General features: G+C 34.4%; 1 protein-coding gene across 2 annotated transcripts; it reads left to right on the forward strand.

Annotated features, from left to right (window-relative positions):
- The first annotated feature begins 148 nt into the window (after positions 1 to 148).
- LOC120152730 (probable beta-1,4-xylosyltransferase IRX9H) lies at positions 149 to 2,795 on the forward strand. Of its 2 annotated transcripts, XM_039164890.1 has the most exons (4): positions 149 to 1,006; positions 1,702 to 1,933; positions 2,030 to 2,245; positions 2,482 to 2,795. In XM_039164890.1, exons 1-3 carry the CDS (start codon positions 243 to 245, stop codon positions 2,198 to 2,200), a joined length of 1,167 nt encoding a protein of 388 aa, XP_039020821.1. In that variant the 5' UTR covers positions 149 to 242; the 3' UTR covers positions 2,201 to 2,245; positions 2,482 to 2,795. The 2 variants fall into 2 exon arrangements, with proteins under 2 accessions (XP_039020821.1, XP_039020822.1); XM_039164891.1 differs by lacking the exon at positions 2,482 to 2,795 and having other exon boundaries at positions 1,702 to 1,950; positions 2,030 to 2,142.
- Positions 2,796 to 15,783: the final 12,988 nt, after the last annotated feature.

Genomic DNA, 15,783 nt, shown 5'->3' on the forward strand with positions numbered 1-15,783 from the left:
TCTATAATAAATGGATCATTATGTAATTTTTAATAGTTGGAAGACTCAACAAAATAGTATTTGATAGTTAGGGGACCTTTTTGTTCTTTACTCTTTAATTATTAGTGAAAATAAAAACTTAAACGAAGACGATGAGAACCAGCTCTCCGCCTCCGCGCTCAAAACAATATCCCAGCTCGTATTAAACTTCACTCAAACCTTAAAGATTCAATTATGTGATTTTCCTTTAATTTACTAATCCAATGGCTTCGATCCGCCGAACTCTCTCTCCAGCACATCGCGACCGTTCATACCAGAACGGCGCCGGATTCTCCTATCCTTCTAACAAGTTTTTGCCCAACGGAAGCGGTAAACACTTCCCCTCGTCTTCCTCGTCTTCGCATTTACGCCTTTTATTCACCGCCGTAAATTTAGTGTACCGCAAAGGGTGGCGGCGATCTTTTTGTAGGTGTCTCTTATTTTTCGTAATAGGGTTTGTTTTCGGAGTTGCTCCGTTTGGATACACGGATACCGATGTCCGGGACAAGGATTTCGCTTTCCCCGACCTCAAGCCGCCACCTGTCAACCTCCAATTGGACGATCGGGATGTTTCTTCTATTTCATTGGGCGTCAATACGAGATTGGCTGAACAAAAGGAAGTTGCCGAATTAACCGAGCCGTTAAAGCAGTTAATCGTCATTACGCCGACTCGTAATCGGGGATTCCAGTCGTATTATTTGAACAGGTTAGGGCACGTTTTAAGATTAGTGAAGCCGCCGTTGGTATGGATGGTGGTGGAGGAGAAAGCTGCGTCGCTTGAGACAGCGGATATTTTGAGGAAAACGGGGGTTATGTATCGACACTTGGTGTCTACGCTCAACTCTAGCAGCGTGAAGGAGCGAACTGTTCATCAGAGAAACGCCGCTTTGGAACATATTGAACGGCATAAGCTCGACGGGATCGTGTTTTTCGCAGACGAAGACAATTTCTACACGCTCGAGTTGTTTGGAAGCTTGAGAACTATAAGGTAACTTAATTTTAAGTTTATGGTTTAAATAGAGTTAATGGGTTTACAAATTTAGGTTGAAAATGGGGTTTTGGAGATGTATTTATTGGGATGCCAATAATTATTAAGTTGTTTATATTAGCAGCTTGTTTTGTTAGCCTGTTAATTAAAGATGGAGGTTGTGGGAAACGGAAGTGATTTTTGGTATTGTAGTTGGTGGTTCACTATCTGTAAATGATTGCTATCACCTAATTCATTATGGCCTTTTGTTTGTGAATCAAACCAGCTTGTTATTTCTTTAGTATTCAAGCTATTCGATCTAGTTTGGTTTCCAAATGACATCCGAGCACATGGTTCTGGTCATCTGTTGTCGGTTGTCCAATATTTGAAGCATTTCCTCCATCTTTTGTATATTGTAGTATTGGTTGCTTTTTTAATCTCGTTTGATCAGTTTGTCATCGGGATGTTGAATGAGGAATTAACTTAAATTTTTTTGTGACTGATTAGAACTTTTCCCTTTTCAAATGGTTAATGGAGTTGGTGATAAATATTTACATGGTTTTTCTTAGCTTAGAATGATATGACTTGTCGGAGTTTATCATTGTCTTCGGACTGCAGTGAGCTCTTCAGTGGTTTAATTATACCGTAATTTTTGTCTTCTAATTTTGCTAACATACAGTCATACACCAATCCATAATATGGATCTTCTTTTGTAGCCGTTTCGGTACTTGGCCTGTTGCCATGCTTGCACAAAGCAAAAACAAGGCAATTCTGGAAGGTCCAGTATGCAATTCTAGTCAAGTAATTGGGTGGCACAGAAATGAGAAAATTAAAAGACTTCGTAGGTTTCATGCCGATATGTCAGGATTTGCTTTCAACAGCACTATCTTGTGGGATCCAAAGAGATGGGGGCGCCCCTTCTCAAACCCAGTTCGACAGTTAGACACGGTAAGGAGGAGTTCCAAGAATGAACTTTACCATTTTGTTTTTTCTTCCAATGTTGCAGCATGATTCTTTGGTTTGCTCATTGTTTCTTCTATGCAGGAAACTACATTTATAGAACAAGTTGTGGAAGATGAAAGTCAAATGGAAGGTATACCACATGGTTGTTCGAGGATTATGAACTGGCATCTCCATTTAAATATGGACAATATTGTTTACCCCAAAGGATGGCTACTTGAGAAGAATCTTGAGGTTACCTTGCCTGTTAAGTGATGGAAGCTCGTCTCTACAATTCTTTTATGTTGAGCGCTTAATCTGGTATGGGATTTATCTCCTCTCTTTCTGTAAGCTTGACTTCAGTTACCTGACAGATAGCAATTATAGAACTAACGAAAACAAGTGTCAGATCCGACATGAGTTATCTCTTGAGCTGTTGCTTCTTTTGATGTTTATGCGAATCATTTTTTTTTTGGCCTTGGATTTTAGTTTTAGTATAGATATGTAAATAATGGATGTGTGGGCAGTATCTTACTGAAGCTGTTTTCTTGTCACAGTGGTGCCTATATTTTCTGCTGGTGGCACATTATTCCGACTTTTCCGACCAGGTTTTGGCACAATCATATAATCATATAATACCTAATGCAGATAATCATCTGAGATTGGCAAAGAGAAAGAAAGTTTGTGGTCTTCGTAGGATTTTGCGGTATGAATATTCTTGTGAACAAAGTGTTGTAGAGCTGCAGTGTTCTGGTTTTAATTCGTTATTTTTCAGGAGAAACTTATACATTCCTCGACTCCACAAAATAGGTGGTGTTTGATATGTTTGTTTTATTTATCTTTTTTTTTTTTGGGGGGTGTGGGGTGTATCCATTGTTATATAACCCTTGTACTTAAATCAAAGGAAAGCATTTTGTTTAACAACTTGATGGTATTGCAATGCTTGAACAAGTCCTTACATGTTGACAATTACTAGCTATATTCAGCCATTTATTTAATCCATTTGGACAATTTCTTTTAAAGAAAAATAAATAAAACTTGGTTTTGTTTTTTTGTATATGGTAATACCTCTATTAGTCAGCCGTTAGTCAATGGTTGAGCAGCTCGTGGCAGTGTTTATGTGTCTTTAGGTAAATGAAATTTCTTTATAATGTTTTGGGCAATTTGATGAGAAAAATATGTAGTTTGGGTAATGGGTTAAAAGGGAAAACAGGTGTCAAAGTGATTTACACTTTAACAAATGTTGAAAAAATTAAATATAAAATCTCTTCATTGTATTGTTTAAAATTTGGTATTGATGTAAATATAAATTCTGAAGGATATTTTATTTCTTTTAACTCCACCATATCTCTCAAATGCTACGTATACGTTTTCTCTTTCTGGGTTTGCATTAAGGTCGAATAAGAGAATTCAAAAGGAGCATAATAAATTTCGAATTTGTTGAATTCACACCACAAATTTGGGTGAACGAAGAAAAAGGTAAGAGGAAAAAGTTGATTTAAGTAAGCACATCGTTTTTATCGATGGAGATAAATAAATAAATAGTTATTTTTGTATAGAAAGTTAATTATCTGTTAATATACTAATGTAGATACTAATTTTCGTCCGGCCCAAACACATTTGCTGGCCCAACAGTGACCCGAACCGGCCCAAAACAAACTCGAATCTGGAGCCCCGGCCTAGTTAATAACCCAAACCTTTTCCTTGGTTCCAGCAGCCAAACAACCGCCAGTAAAAACATTGGAGAGTCCCTCTTTCAGTCACCACCAACAAACCCTAATTTTTCGGCACAACCAACCACTACAACTCAACAAACACGAGTTTTAGTCCTACTAAAACACTAAAGTTGAGCGAAAATGAGGGAACTCTGTAGGCCTATAAATTCATACGAATGTAAACACGAGGGGGGACAGATTCATTTCAAAGCAAAATATAGAGAGATATTCGAGAGGAAATACGGGAGGATTTTGATCAATACAAACAAGAGTATTTAATTTCTCAGCAAAACAAATTTTTTTTAGCAATCCAAAGATAGAACCGAAGAAAATATTCCAAGCATTTCCGAAAGCAAATATTTTACAGCAATCGATCTAAAAAAATAAGAGGAGAGTTTCGTTTTTACCTTGGCCTTTCGAGGTCTCTTCGCCATGTACGAGGTCGTCGTTCGTCAGAGTTTTGAAGCGTGGAGCAACCACCAAGGCGGTGGCCGTTTGGCCCTTGATCCTTTGGGTCGACGCTGCATGAGTGAAGGGAAGAGATGCTGGAGATAGATTCTGGCAGATTGAAGTGAAAGAGAAGGGGAAAGTGCATTTTTTTTTTTTGGTTTTGTGGGGCTACTGGAAATGATAAGCATTGGTTTGTTTATTAAGTTTTTAGTAAATCATGTGTCAGGTCCCTGGGGTCTGGAAACTTCATGCTTTGTTCATTTATCGTAGGGGTTAATCATTTAATAATCCCCTTAACTTTAGCGCTCTTTTAATTTTGGTCACCTATTCGTAGTATAATCATACTTCAGCCCTCAAACTTTATAGGTGTATTTACAATCTGGTTATTGTTTTAAGGGTGAATCGCATTTTAATCCCTCATAGTTAGCCGCATATTCCTAATGTCATTATTTCCATCTTTTATCTATTTGTCATGATTTAGGCTACATGTTTCGTTTTATTTCATTTTGATCATTTGTCATGTTATTTATTTATTTAGAATAGTTCTAATGGTTTTATTATTCTTATTTAGGTCACTATTTTTGTCATAATTTGCTTTCTTTTTTTGGTCCTTTAACTTTTTAGTTATTCAATTTTTTTTTAAATTTTTAGCATTTTTTTCTTTTTAATATTAGTGTGTTTGTATTTTATTTATTTATTTTTATTTATTTATTATTATTAGTTCTTATTATTTTTTTATTACTTTATTTAACATTTTTCCTTTGATTTATTTAATATATATTTTTTTCTTTTTTCCTTTGATTTATATAATATTTATTTATTATTTTTTGACTTTTTAGAGAAATTCCAACCAATCAGAGGTAAGTAGTTTGAATCGGGTTTTTAAATTTCAATTTGAATTTTAATTTTCACAATTAAAGACAACCGACAAATTAATTGGTACCGAAAGGGCGGTTCAAGGGTGTTAATCCTTCTTTGATTGTAATCGACTCCCGAACCTGACACATTTCTTGTAAAATGCAAATCAGGTAAGATGTTGTATGATCCACCTAAATGTTTTTAAAATGATCGATGGCGACTCTAACCCACTCATTTCAAGTCGAAACCCAATTCCGGGCCCACTCGAAAGACGATTCTGACAGCTTGGCGACTCCGCTGGGGACAGTTAAGTGAGTCAGACCGAAATTAATTTCCAGTTGTTTTTTTGACCGAAAATAGTAAATTTAGATTTTAATTTATTTATTTGATTCTAATTATTTATCTTTGATTATTTTTCAAGTAAATAGTTGTACTGACGTTTTTCTCAATGATTTTAGATTTTTGAAAAAATTTCATCTCTGGCTCTATACCCGAGCTCCAAACCCTTTTAAGTGGGGGTGAAAGCGATGCCTTCGTGGGAATTTATTCTCCGTATGGGCCTAGCAAGTAACCTTCGGGATTCATATACCTTATGTCTTCATGTGAATTTATTCTCCGTATGGGCATAAGGGAATGTTTCCTCTCGAGTTTAACTTAGTCCACATAAACTTGTAATGAGCTTAGGACTAAGGGTCTGACAAGCCCAATGAGGCACCAGTAAGAAGAACTCGGGTACCTTCTTTAGAACATAAACCAGGAGACTACAGGGAATTAGAGCCCACCCCAAAACCTCATTTCAAACCCTAGGTTACTTTGAGATTATTTCCTGCTTTATTTCCTGTTCAAAGCATGTGAACTAGACAAATATGCGGTTAGAATTTGTTTGAAATTAGCATGCGGAATAGAGATTATGTCCGGGTAGGAATAATAAGCATGTGGGGTAGATATCATATGGGGTAGGACTCTTTTTATTATTGTTTTGGTTTACCTCACTAACTCTTTTTCATTTTTTCTCTTTTATTTTATTTTCATCATTTGCATCATTCAAAAGAGGTGTTGATCCACCAAAAGCGTGTTCGTTAAAAGTAAATAATTTGCATTAATGGACAAAGGGGTTATAATACAAGAGGTGAAAAGCTCAGAAATCCGGCTATGGTCAGGAAAAACTCAGAATGGACCAGGTTTACACCAAGCACATCAAAAGTCACCTTTTCCATAACAGTTGCAGGGGCATACAAGAAAAATTGACTTGGAAAGTCTCTTCAAAGACAACAAGCCATTGTTGACAAACCTAAGAAACAAACAAGTGAGTTTCAGATAGTTCCCTTCAATGGAGGCTTCCAAAGGCATTGTCGTTGAGGGCATACTACATAGAGAATGAAAACCAGAGATGCGGTCATTCAAGACTTTTTGGAGCAATCAACTCGTCACTTGCATAGTTTAGCCAGAGAAGCCGGAAAAGTTCGACAGGGTATTCAACCGGTGACAGAAAAAAGGCGGAAGACGAATCAACCTGTCAGAAGCTGTTCGAAGTATATACCTTTAAAATGTTTTTTGTCTCCTAAGACGTAACACTTTTGTCCCCAATAAGGATTATTTATAATAAAAGAATTTTTTTTGGATAAATGCCTCGAACATTTCGTGCATCATACATTCTGTCATATTTCGCATTATTTTTCTCTTTTTCATTACCTTTACATGTCTCATAAAAAATGGGAACATTTTGATCTTATTCCCATGACTTACAAGGAACTTTACAAACAACTTGTGACACTCACGTAGTGTCACCATACCTGGTGAAACCCATGAAGCCCCCATACCCCAGGTAGTATGATGACAACGCTCATTGCGAATATCATAGCAGTGTCCCAGGGCACACTATCGAGAACTACTCCGCATTCAAGAGAATCGTGCAGAAAATGCATAACAAGAATTGAATCGACTTCAGCAACTCGGGGCCATCCAAATAAGGAAGAAGATCATTTCATCATTTGCAGTATTTTGTTTAAATTTGTTTTTCTTCTTTTCTCAGTTCTTTTTTTAAGGAGGTTTAAATGAATTTATGCTACTTTAAAGATGGTGAGCAATGAATCAAATTTGCAGGCTTGAAATTCGTTGAATATCAAATGAATTAAAAACTCTGTAAATGATCGGAGTTACAGATATTTGATAAAGTGATATAATCAAATAATGACCCTTGGTTTTACCCCAAAAGACACACTCGAACACAATATCCTTCTTTTACAAGAACCGACATAGCCTTCTCCTTTTATAAGAGGATGAACAAAAGGCTTGGTATTCAGGTAAGTATAGGAGCGGAAAACATGGGGCATCTTTTGCATATGACATTATTATACCTTTTTTAGGACGTTCAGTGATGATAATGATATTCACAGATGGAATAGTCGAGTAGGTGAATCTAGTTTAGGTCAGTTGCTTGGAAATTGAACTCTAACGATGCAATTTTTTACTTTCAACAAACACCTAGACTATAACAGGTTCTTCTTGACAATCTTAAGAAATTAAATCCATAAAGTTGATCTATTCCACTAAGGCAATTGGTTATAGAGAAAACTCGAAAGCCCTAGCTTTATGAATAGATTGCATTCAAACCATGACATTGCTCGGACACTTGGTAATTCGGTGTTTGCTCTACTGCTTTTGTCAGTCCGAAGACTTTGTGATGAGATGAACCCTTCAGTTAAACCTGATAAAAGTGATTATAATATTAAGATGTCCCTCTAAAGCAATTGGTTGAACGCCCCTACTTTATGGATTCTGCTAGCCAGACAATGGCAAATTAAATCAAATTTATCTAAACAAGAAATTTTTGGTAATGATAGACTAAGGGAGTTAAGGAACACCTGTTATAGTCAATTTCACACGAGCACTCAGGAATTTCATTTTTAGACCGATATTTCTACATTGCCTTTGTTAGAAGAGCCTACAAAGCTTGAACAAATGGAAGATTTCAGAGGACCGAAATAGAAGGTCTACTGATTGATTATGCTAGTTGCATCATTTTGTCCGCATCCAATTAAAATGCCAAGCCAAGAAAAAAGCATGTTGCAATGACCCCAAAAAAGACATTTTTTTATGGCTGAAACCTTAGAAAATAGGATGTCAACCTAAAGCCAACTCATCCATTTGAATATTTGTCAAAGAGTTATAACTATGAAAGCATTAAAAGAGCTATTGATTCATTTGATATACTTTGAACTCATGTTTATGATTTGATTCAATTGCCTACCTGAATTAAGGGGCAATGCTTTACAGAATTCTTACATTTTTTTCTCTTCCCTCCTAAGATAAGAGAAAGGAGAAAAACATTTTTAAACATGACAGTCTCAAATATGAAGAGTCTTGGAAGCTATTGAGGCTCATTTTTCCTCTATTGAAGAAAGAACGAACAATGCTCTTGAAAACAATTAGTTCGAGAGACCAGATAGAACTTGTGACATCGTCAACAACCTGAGAAGAAAATGGGGCATGGTCGATTCCAAAGACAAGACCGTCAGACAAAAATGAGGCTCCATCCAAGAGATAAAATATAATTAATTCATGTTGCATGCATCTTAGACTTACTTAAGAGAATCACATTTATTATTTTTAGCATACATAATTTTTTGCAGCTCTAGAGTCATGTTTCAACTTCAAGACAAAAGATATTCGATTCAAAAGCACATTCAGAAATTGATGGTGGTTGCTCAACTTCACAGCGTAGGAGCGTCTGTCAACAAACAACTTTCCAGTTTCATTCAGAGTCAATTTCAACTTCACAACAAAGGATATTGGACTCGAAACAACACAAGATTGGATTTCAACTTCACAACGAATTATATCCAATTCAAATCTCAACTTCACAGAAAAGGAGCGTCTGTCAACAAACAACTTTCCAGTTTCATTCAGAGTCAATTTCAACTTCACGGTGAAGGATATTGGACTCGAAACAACACAAGATTGGATTTCAACTTCACAACGAATGATATCCAATTCAAAGCTCAACTTCACAGCGAAGGAGCGTCTATCAACAAACAACTTTCCAGTTTCATTCAGAGTCAATTTCAACTTCACAACGAAGGATATTAGACTCGAAATAACGCAAGATTGGATTTCAACTTCACAATGAAGGATATCCAATTTAAAGCTCAACTTCACAACGAATGAGTCATCCACGATTTCAACTTCACGACGAAGGATGACGTGCCCACAATCATCAATGCAACCCTTGGATTTCAACTTCACGATGAAGGATATCCAATTCAAATATTAACTTCACAACGAATGAGTCATCCACGATTTCAACTTTACGACGAATGATATCGTGCCCATAAGGAGAAATACAACCCTTTGATTTCAACTTCATAACAAAGGATATCCAATTCAAAGCTCAACTTCACAACGAATGAGCCATCCATAATTTCAACTTCACGACGAAAGATATTGTGCCCACAAGAAACAATGCAACCCTTGTATTTCAACTTCACGACGAAGGATATCCAATTCAAAGATCAACTTCACAACGAATGAGCCATCCATGATTTCAACTTCACGACGAATGATATCGTGCCCACAAGAAGCAATGCAACCCTTGGATTTCAACTTCACGACGAAGGATATCCAAATCAAAGCACAACTTCACAACGAATGAGCTATCCACGATTTCAACTTCACAACAAAGGATATCGTACCCACAAACAGCAATGCAACCTTTGGATTTCAACTTCACGAAGAAGGATATCATGTCCACAAGCAGCAATGCAACCCTTGGATTTCAACTTCATGGCGAAGGATATCTAATTCAAAGCTCAACTTCACAATGAATGAGCCATCCATGATTTCAACTTCACGACGAAGGATATCGTGCCCACAAGCAGCAATGCAATCCTTGGATTTCAACTTCACGATGAAGGATATCTAATTCAAAGCTCAACTTCATAACGAATGAGCCATCCACGATTTCAACTTCACGATAAAGGATATCGTTCCCATAAGCAGCAATGCAACCCTTGGATTTCAACTTCACGATGAAGGATATCCAATTCAAAGCTAAACTTCATAACGAATGAGCCATCCATAATTTTAACTTCACGACGAAGGATATAGTTCCTAACGGATCTACTTAAAGTCATATGCAATAATAGGGTTTTATTCCTCATCCCAGTGCATTATAACTCAAGGCGAGAAGGATTATCTGTCAACCAAGACCCTCGAGTTCGATTACACTCAGCTCCGAGGCACATCAAATTTACAGCATAGCTCAAGGCGAGAGGGGCTATCTGTCAACCAAGACCTTCGAGTTCAATTACACTCAGCTCAAGGGCATGTCAAATTTGCAGCATAGCTTAAGTCGAGAAAAGCTATCTATTAACAAAAATTATCGAGTTCGATTATATTCAGCTCGATGACACATCCACCACATGGTACCAACAAGAAACCACTTTCAGGTTGAAGCCAAGGTCTTTAAGTCAAGAAAAAGACCAAGGTTAAGAGTAGCAACAAGAAGTCACTTTCTGATTTTCCTACGATTTCAACTTCACCACGAAGGATATTGTACCTAAAAGATTGACCCAACTTCACGACGAATGAGTCATCTGTAACACAGTAACACTGAAATCTTCAAGTTAAGTTTCAGCTTCACGATGAAGTATATTGGGCTAGAAGGAGATCCAAGAGCTACTTCCCAATGTTTCAAGCTCGGTTCTGGCTTTACATCGGAGGATATCGTTCTCTCCAGTTCAACTCAACCTCACGGCGAGGGGGTCATTTCATGATTCAGTCCAAATTAACAAACCTGTCATAACATTGGATTTCAACTCCACGACAGAGGATATTCGATAAGATGGAGGATATTAAATTTGGTAATGCATTCATAGACGAAAATTGTATCTTGTAATATTTGCCATATTCCCGTTACACGACTATAGGCAAAGTGGGGCAACTGTAGATACTAATTTTTGTCTGGCCAAAACACATTTGATGGCCCAATAGTGACCCGAACCAGCCTAAAACAAACTCGAATTTGGAGCCCCGACCCAGTCAATAACCCAAACCTTTTCCTTGGTTCCAACAGCCAAACAATCGTCGGTCAAAACGTGGGAGAACCCCTCTTTCAGCCACCACGAATAAACCCTGATTTTTCAACGCAGCCAACCACTACAACTCAACAAACACGAGTTTTAGACCTACTAAAACACTAAAGTTGAGTGAAAAAGAGGGAACTCTATAGGCCTATAAATTCATACGAAAGTAAACACTAGGGGGGCCAGATTCATTTCAAAGCAAAATATAGAGAGATATGTGAGAGGAAATACGGAGGGGATTTTGATCAATACAAACAAGAGTATTCAATTTCTCAGCAAAACAATTTTTTTTAGCAATCCAAAGATAGAACTGAAAGCAAATATTCCAAGCATTTCCGAAAGCAAATATTTCACAGCAATCGATCTAAAAAAATAAGAGAGAAGAGATTTGTTTTTACCTTGGCCTTTCAAGGTCTCTTCACCGTGTACGAGGTTGTTGTTCGTCGAAGTTTTGAAGCGTGGAGCAGCCACCAAGGTAGTGGTTGTTTGGCCCTTGGTCCTTTGGGTCGACGCTACATGAGTGAAGGGAAGAGATGCTGGAGATAGATTCAGGCAGATTGAAGTGAAACAGAATGGGAAAGTGCATTTTGATTTTTTGGTTTCGTGAGGCTACTGGAAATGATAAGCATGGGTTTGTTTATTTTAAGTTTTGGGTAATTCACATGTCAAGTCCCTGGGGTCTGAATCATGCTTTGTTCATTTATCTTAGGGGTTAATCATTTAATAGTTCCCTTAACTTTAGCGCTCTTTTAGTTTTGGTCACCTATTTGTGGTATAATCATGCTTCAGTCCTCAAACTTTATGTGTGTATTTACAATCTTGTCATTGTTTTAAGGGTGAATCGCATTTTAATCCCTCATAGTTAGCCGTATATTCTTATTGTGGTCATTAATTCCATCTTTTATCTATTTGTCATGATTTAGGCTACATGTTTCATTTTATTTCATTTTGGTCATTTGTCATGTTATTTATTTATTTATTTATTTCGAATAGTTCTAATGGTTTTTATTATTCTTATTTATGTAACTATTTTTTTCATAATTTGCTTGCTTTTTTTATCCTTTAAATTTTTAGTTATTCATTTTTTTAAAATTTTTAGCATTTTTTCTTTTTAATTTTAGTATGCTTTTATTTTATTTATTTATATTTTATTTATATTTTATTATTATTATTAGTTCTTATTATTTTTTTATTACTTTATTTAACATTTTTTATTTTTTATCTTTTTTATCCTTTTATTTATATAATATTTATTTATTATTTTTTGACTTTTTAAAGAAATTCCAACCAATCAGAAGTAAGTAGTTTGAATCGGGTTTTTAAATTTCAATTTTAATTTTAATTTTTGCAATTAAAGACAACCGACAAATTAATTGGTACCGAAAAGGCGATTCAGGGGTGCTAATACTTCCTTGACCGTAATCAACTTCCGAACCCGACACATTTATGGTAAAACACAGATCAGATAAGATGGTGTCCGGTCCACCTAAATGTTTTTAAAATGATCGGTGGTGACTCTAACCCACTCATTTCAAGTCGAAGTCCAATTTCGGGCCCAACTGAAAGATGGTTCTGACAACTAATCAAACCCATAACAATATATTGTTTAAATATGTCCATAACTTTACATATTTGGAAAATATTATTTTCTTTTGTTTTCGATATGCCAAAATTTTATCAGTTATAAAATATTTAATTTGAAATTTTACCATAATTTTATTGGTAGTGAAAGAAAAATATTTTAGCTGTATTGATGAATCATATTATATCATCCTAACAATTTGAACATTTCCCCGAGTTTAGTAAAGTGAAATTTGAGTTGCATTGTTTAACTTGTTTGAGTTTTTTTAATGAGTTAAGTTAAAAGAAATTAAACAAGTAAATGAAAACAAGGATGGTGTAAGGATTAAATATTGGCAAGGGCTGAAATACTAAGTTTTTCTAAATATATATATATATATATATATATATATATATATATATATATAATAATGACTTATTAGGTATTTAAACTTAAGGTAAAAGAGTTACTTTTGCTCAGTAGTAGACACAATCTATTATTTTTGCCCCTATCATATTTTCGCATTAATTTAGCCCTCAAAATTATTTAATTGCATCATCTAATACCCTAGCCCTAAAGCCTACATTATAAACCTTAAACCATAAATTATAATCTCATAACCTCCAAAACAAAAATTCTAAAGCCTAAACCCCAACTTAAAACTCTAAACAATGATAAATATTTTAAACATTGATGCAAAAATATGATGGAGAAAAAAATGATAAATTGGATCTATTATAAGGACAAAAGTGACTCTTTTGCCTAAACATAAAATTTAAAAGACAATATTTAATTTTTCTAATATTTAAACTTTCAATAACGTAAATTGTTATTAGACAAAAAAATTTTGAAAACATGAGATTATCCTTCTTTAGTTTGGTCCTACTTAATTAAATATTTAATAAAAATTTAGAATGCTTATTTTTACATAAATTAAAATACTATTAAACTAAATCAATCAAATATATAAAAGTTTTACGGGAGCTGAGGGCCGGGCTCCTTGGGCCCAATAGAGCTCCGCCTCTGAATGAAAATATTGTTGATAATATAACTAAATTCTAAATTATGGCACAAATTCGAGATCATGCATATTTAAAAATCTTCCAAAGAAAAATAAAAGAAAATTAAGATTTTGATATGGTAAATTTGATAATTTACTTATTCTAGGTCTCGGATTTATAATTTTAAGAATAATTGAAAATATTATAATATAATATTTTACAATTATTTTCATAATTTTAATGATTCTTTAATTTTTTTTATAAAGATTTGGGTGGAAATTATTACTTTTTGTATTTTTAAAAGGATCAATTTTCTCATTTTTAAAATTAATAGAGAGTTTTATATCAATTTGTTATTTGATTTATTGGTGTAGACACTCATTTTCGTCAGGAGTTTTTTATATATGTTAATTTTTGAAAATACTTTTTATAGTTTTTAGAAAACGGTTATTTTGAAAACATATAATATATACTTTTTAAAAAAACGGTTTTCGAAAATATATATATTATATAGTTTTGAAAATGGTATTCAAAAATATATATAATATATAGTTTTGAAAATATTTTTGAAAATATATATATATTATATAGTTTTGAATATATATATATATATATATATATATATATATATATATATAGTTTTTGAAAATATTTTAAAAATATATTTTAATATATAGTTTTTAAAAATATTTTGAAAACATATATTTAGTATATAGTTTTCGGAAACATTTTGAATATATATATATATATATATATATAATATATAGTTTTTAAAAAATATTTTGAAAACATATATATAATATATAGTTTTTGAAAATATTTTAAAAATATATATATAATATATAGTTTTTAAAAATATTTTGAAAATATATATAATAAATAGTTTTGAAAATATATATAATATATAGTTTTGAAAATACTGTTGAAAATATATATTATATAATTTTAAAATAATTTTTGAAAATATATTTATTATATGGTTTTGAAAACAATTTTTAAAAACATATATATGATATATAGTTTTAAAAATGATTTTTCATTTTATTATATATAATATTAATATTAATATTATTTATTTTTATTTATTATTTTATTAATATTTTTTATTTGATTTTTGTTTTAGGTCCAATAAGGGTCCAAGTCAGGGCCTGCCTGACCCAGTAGGCCAAGATCGGGTAAAGCTCGGGTCAAATCCCAAGGTATATTTAGGGTTTCAATACATTAACCAGGCGCACCGCACCCATTTCAGCCGTCAGATCGGACACAAATCAAGGGTCCAGATTGAGGGGTTTTAAACCCTAAATCATATAGTACTAGCACCACACATGTCGCGCGTGGAAGCCACGCGCAGATCGTAGAAACCAGAAGCCAACAACCGTCCGATATTTTTGGCCGCACACCGACGAAACAAACAACGCCAAACCGAAAAATCGACCATGCAAATAATCCCGGTTAAATCGAGACTGACCATCCCATTTAGTCTGTTAATCTATAACCCACAACCCTGAAATCACCATAACCAACTTCGACAAGGGGGTTATAAATACCCTAATGCTTCACCGGGGAAATGACGACAAGAAATATATCGGAGCAAACAAGCAAAAAAAGGTCCAACAACACAGCAGATTAAACCAAAAAAATCACATAACTAAACAAACAATACACCAAATCCAAAAAAACCAAGAAAACAAGGCTTTACTTGGCCAAACCACAAAAGTGATCAAACCAAAAGTACCAAAACCGAAACCAGAGGGAAAAATTTTGCCTCATCGAAGGTCGGTGGGAACACCATAGGGCCTCGTCGGAGGAGAAGAAACGTCGGGAAGCCGAGAAGACGCATCGAAAAAGGTAAAAGTCGAAGCCTTTTTATCTAGATATAAGACAACTTGGCTCGATTCAGGATAATCGGACCTTGGGGTAGTTTATTTTTTCGGCCACCGAAGCGGCGGTCGGCCATAGACCAGTTGAGGGCTTGGGTGAGAGGTTTTTTTAAGGGGAAACTTTTTTTCGAGTAAGGCTAAAAATGAGGTTTTTTTCTAGGTTTTTGGCTATTTATAGTCGAGGGACCTTTATGCAAATATAAGATTTTTAAATTATTTATGTAGTCCCTGTAAGTTTGAAGTGTAATTCAGTTTGGTCACCTGTTATAAATTGGCCTTTGAATTTTGAATTATTTCGATTTGAAACTTGA

This window comes from Hibiscus syriacus, unplaced genomic scaffold (assembly GCF_006381635.1).
Source record: "Hibiscus syriacus cultivar Baekdansim isolate YM2019G1 unplaced genomic scaffold, ASM638163v2 tig00111095_pilon, whole genome shotgun sequence".
Classification (NCBI taxonomy): domain Eukaryota; kingdom Viridiplantae; phylum Streptophyta; class Magnoliopsida; order Malvales; family Malvaceae; genus Hibiscus; species Hibiscus syriacus.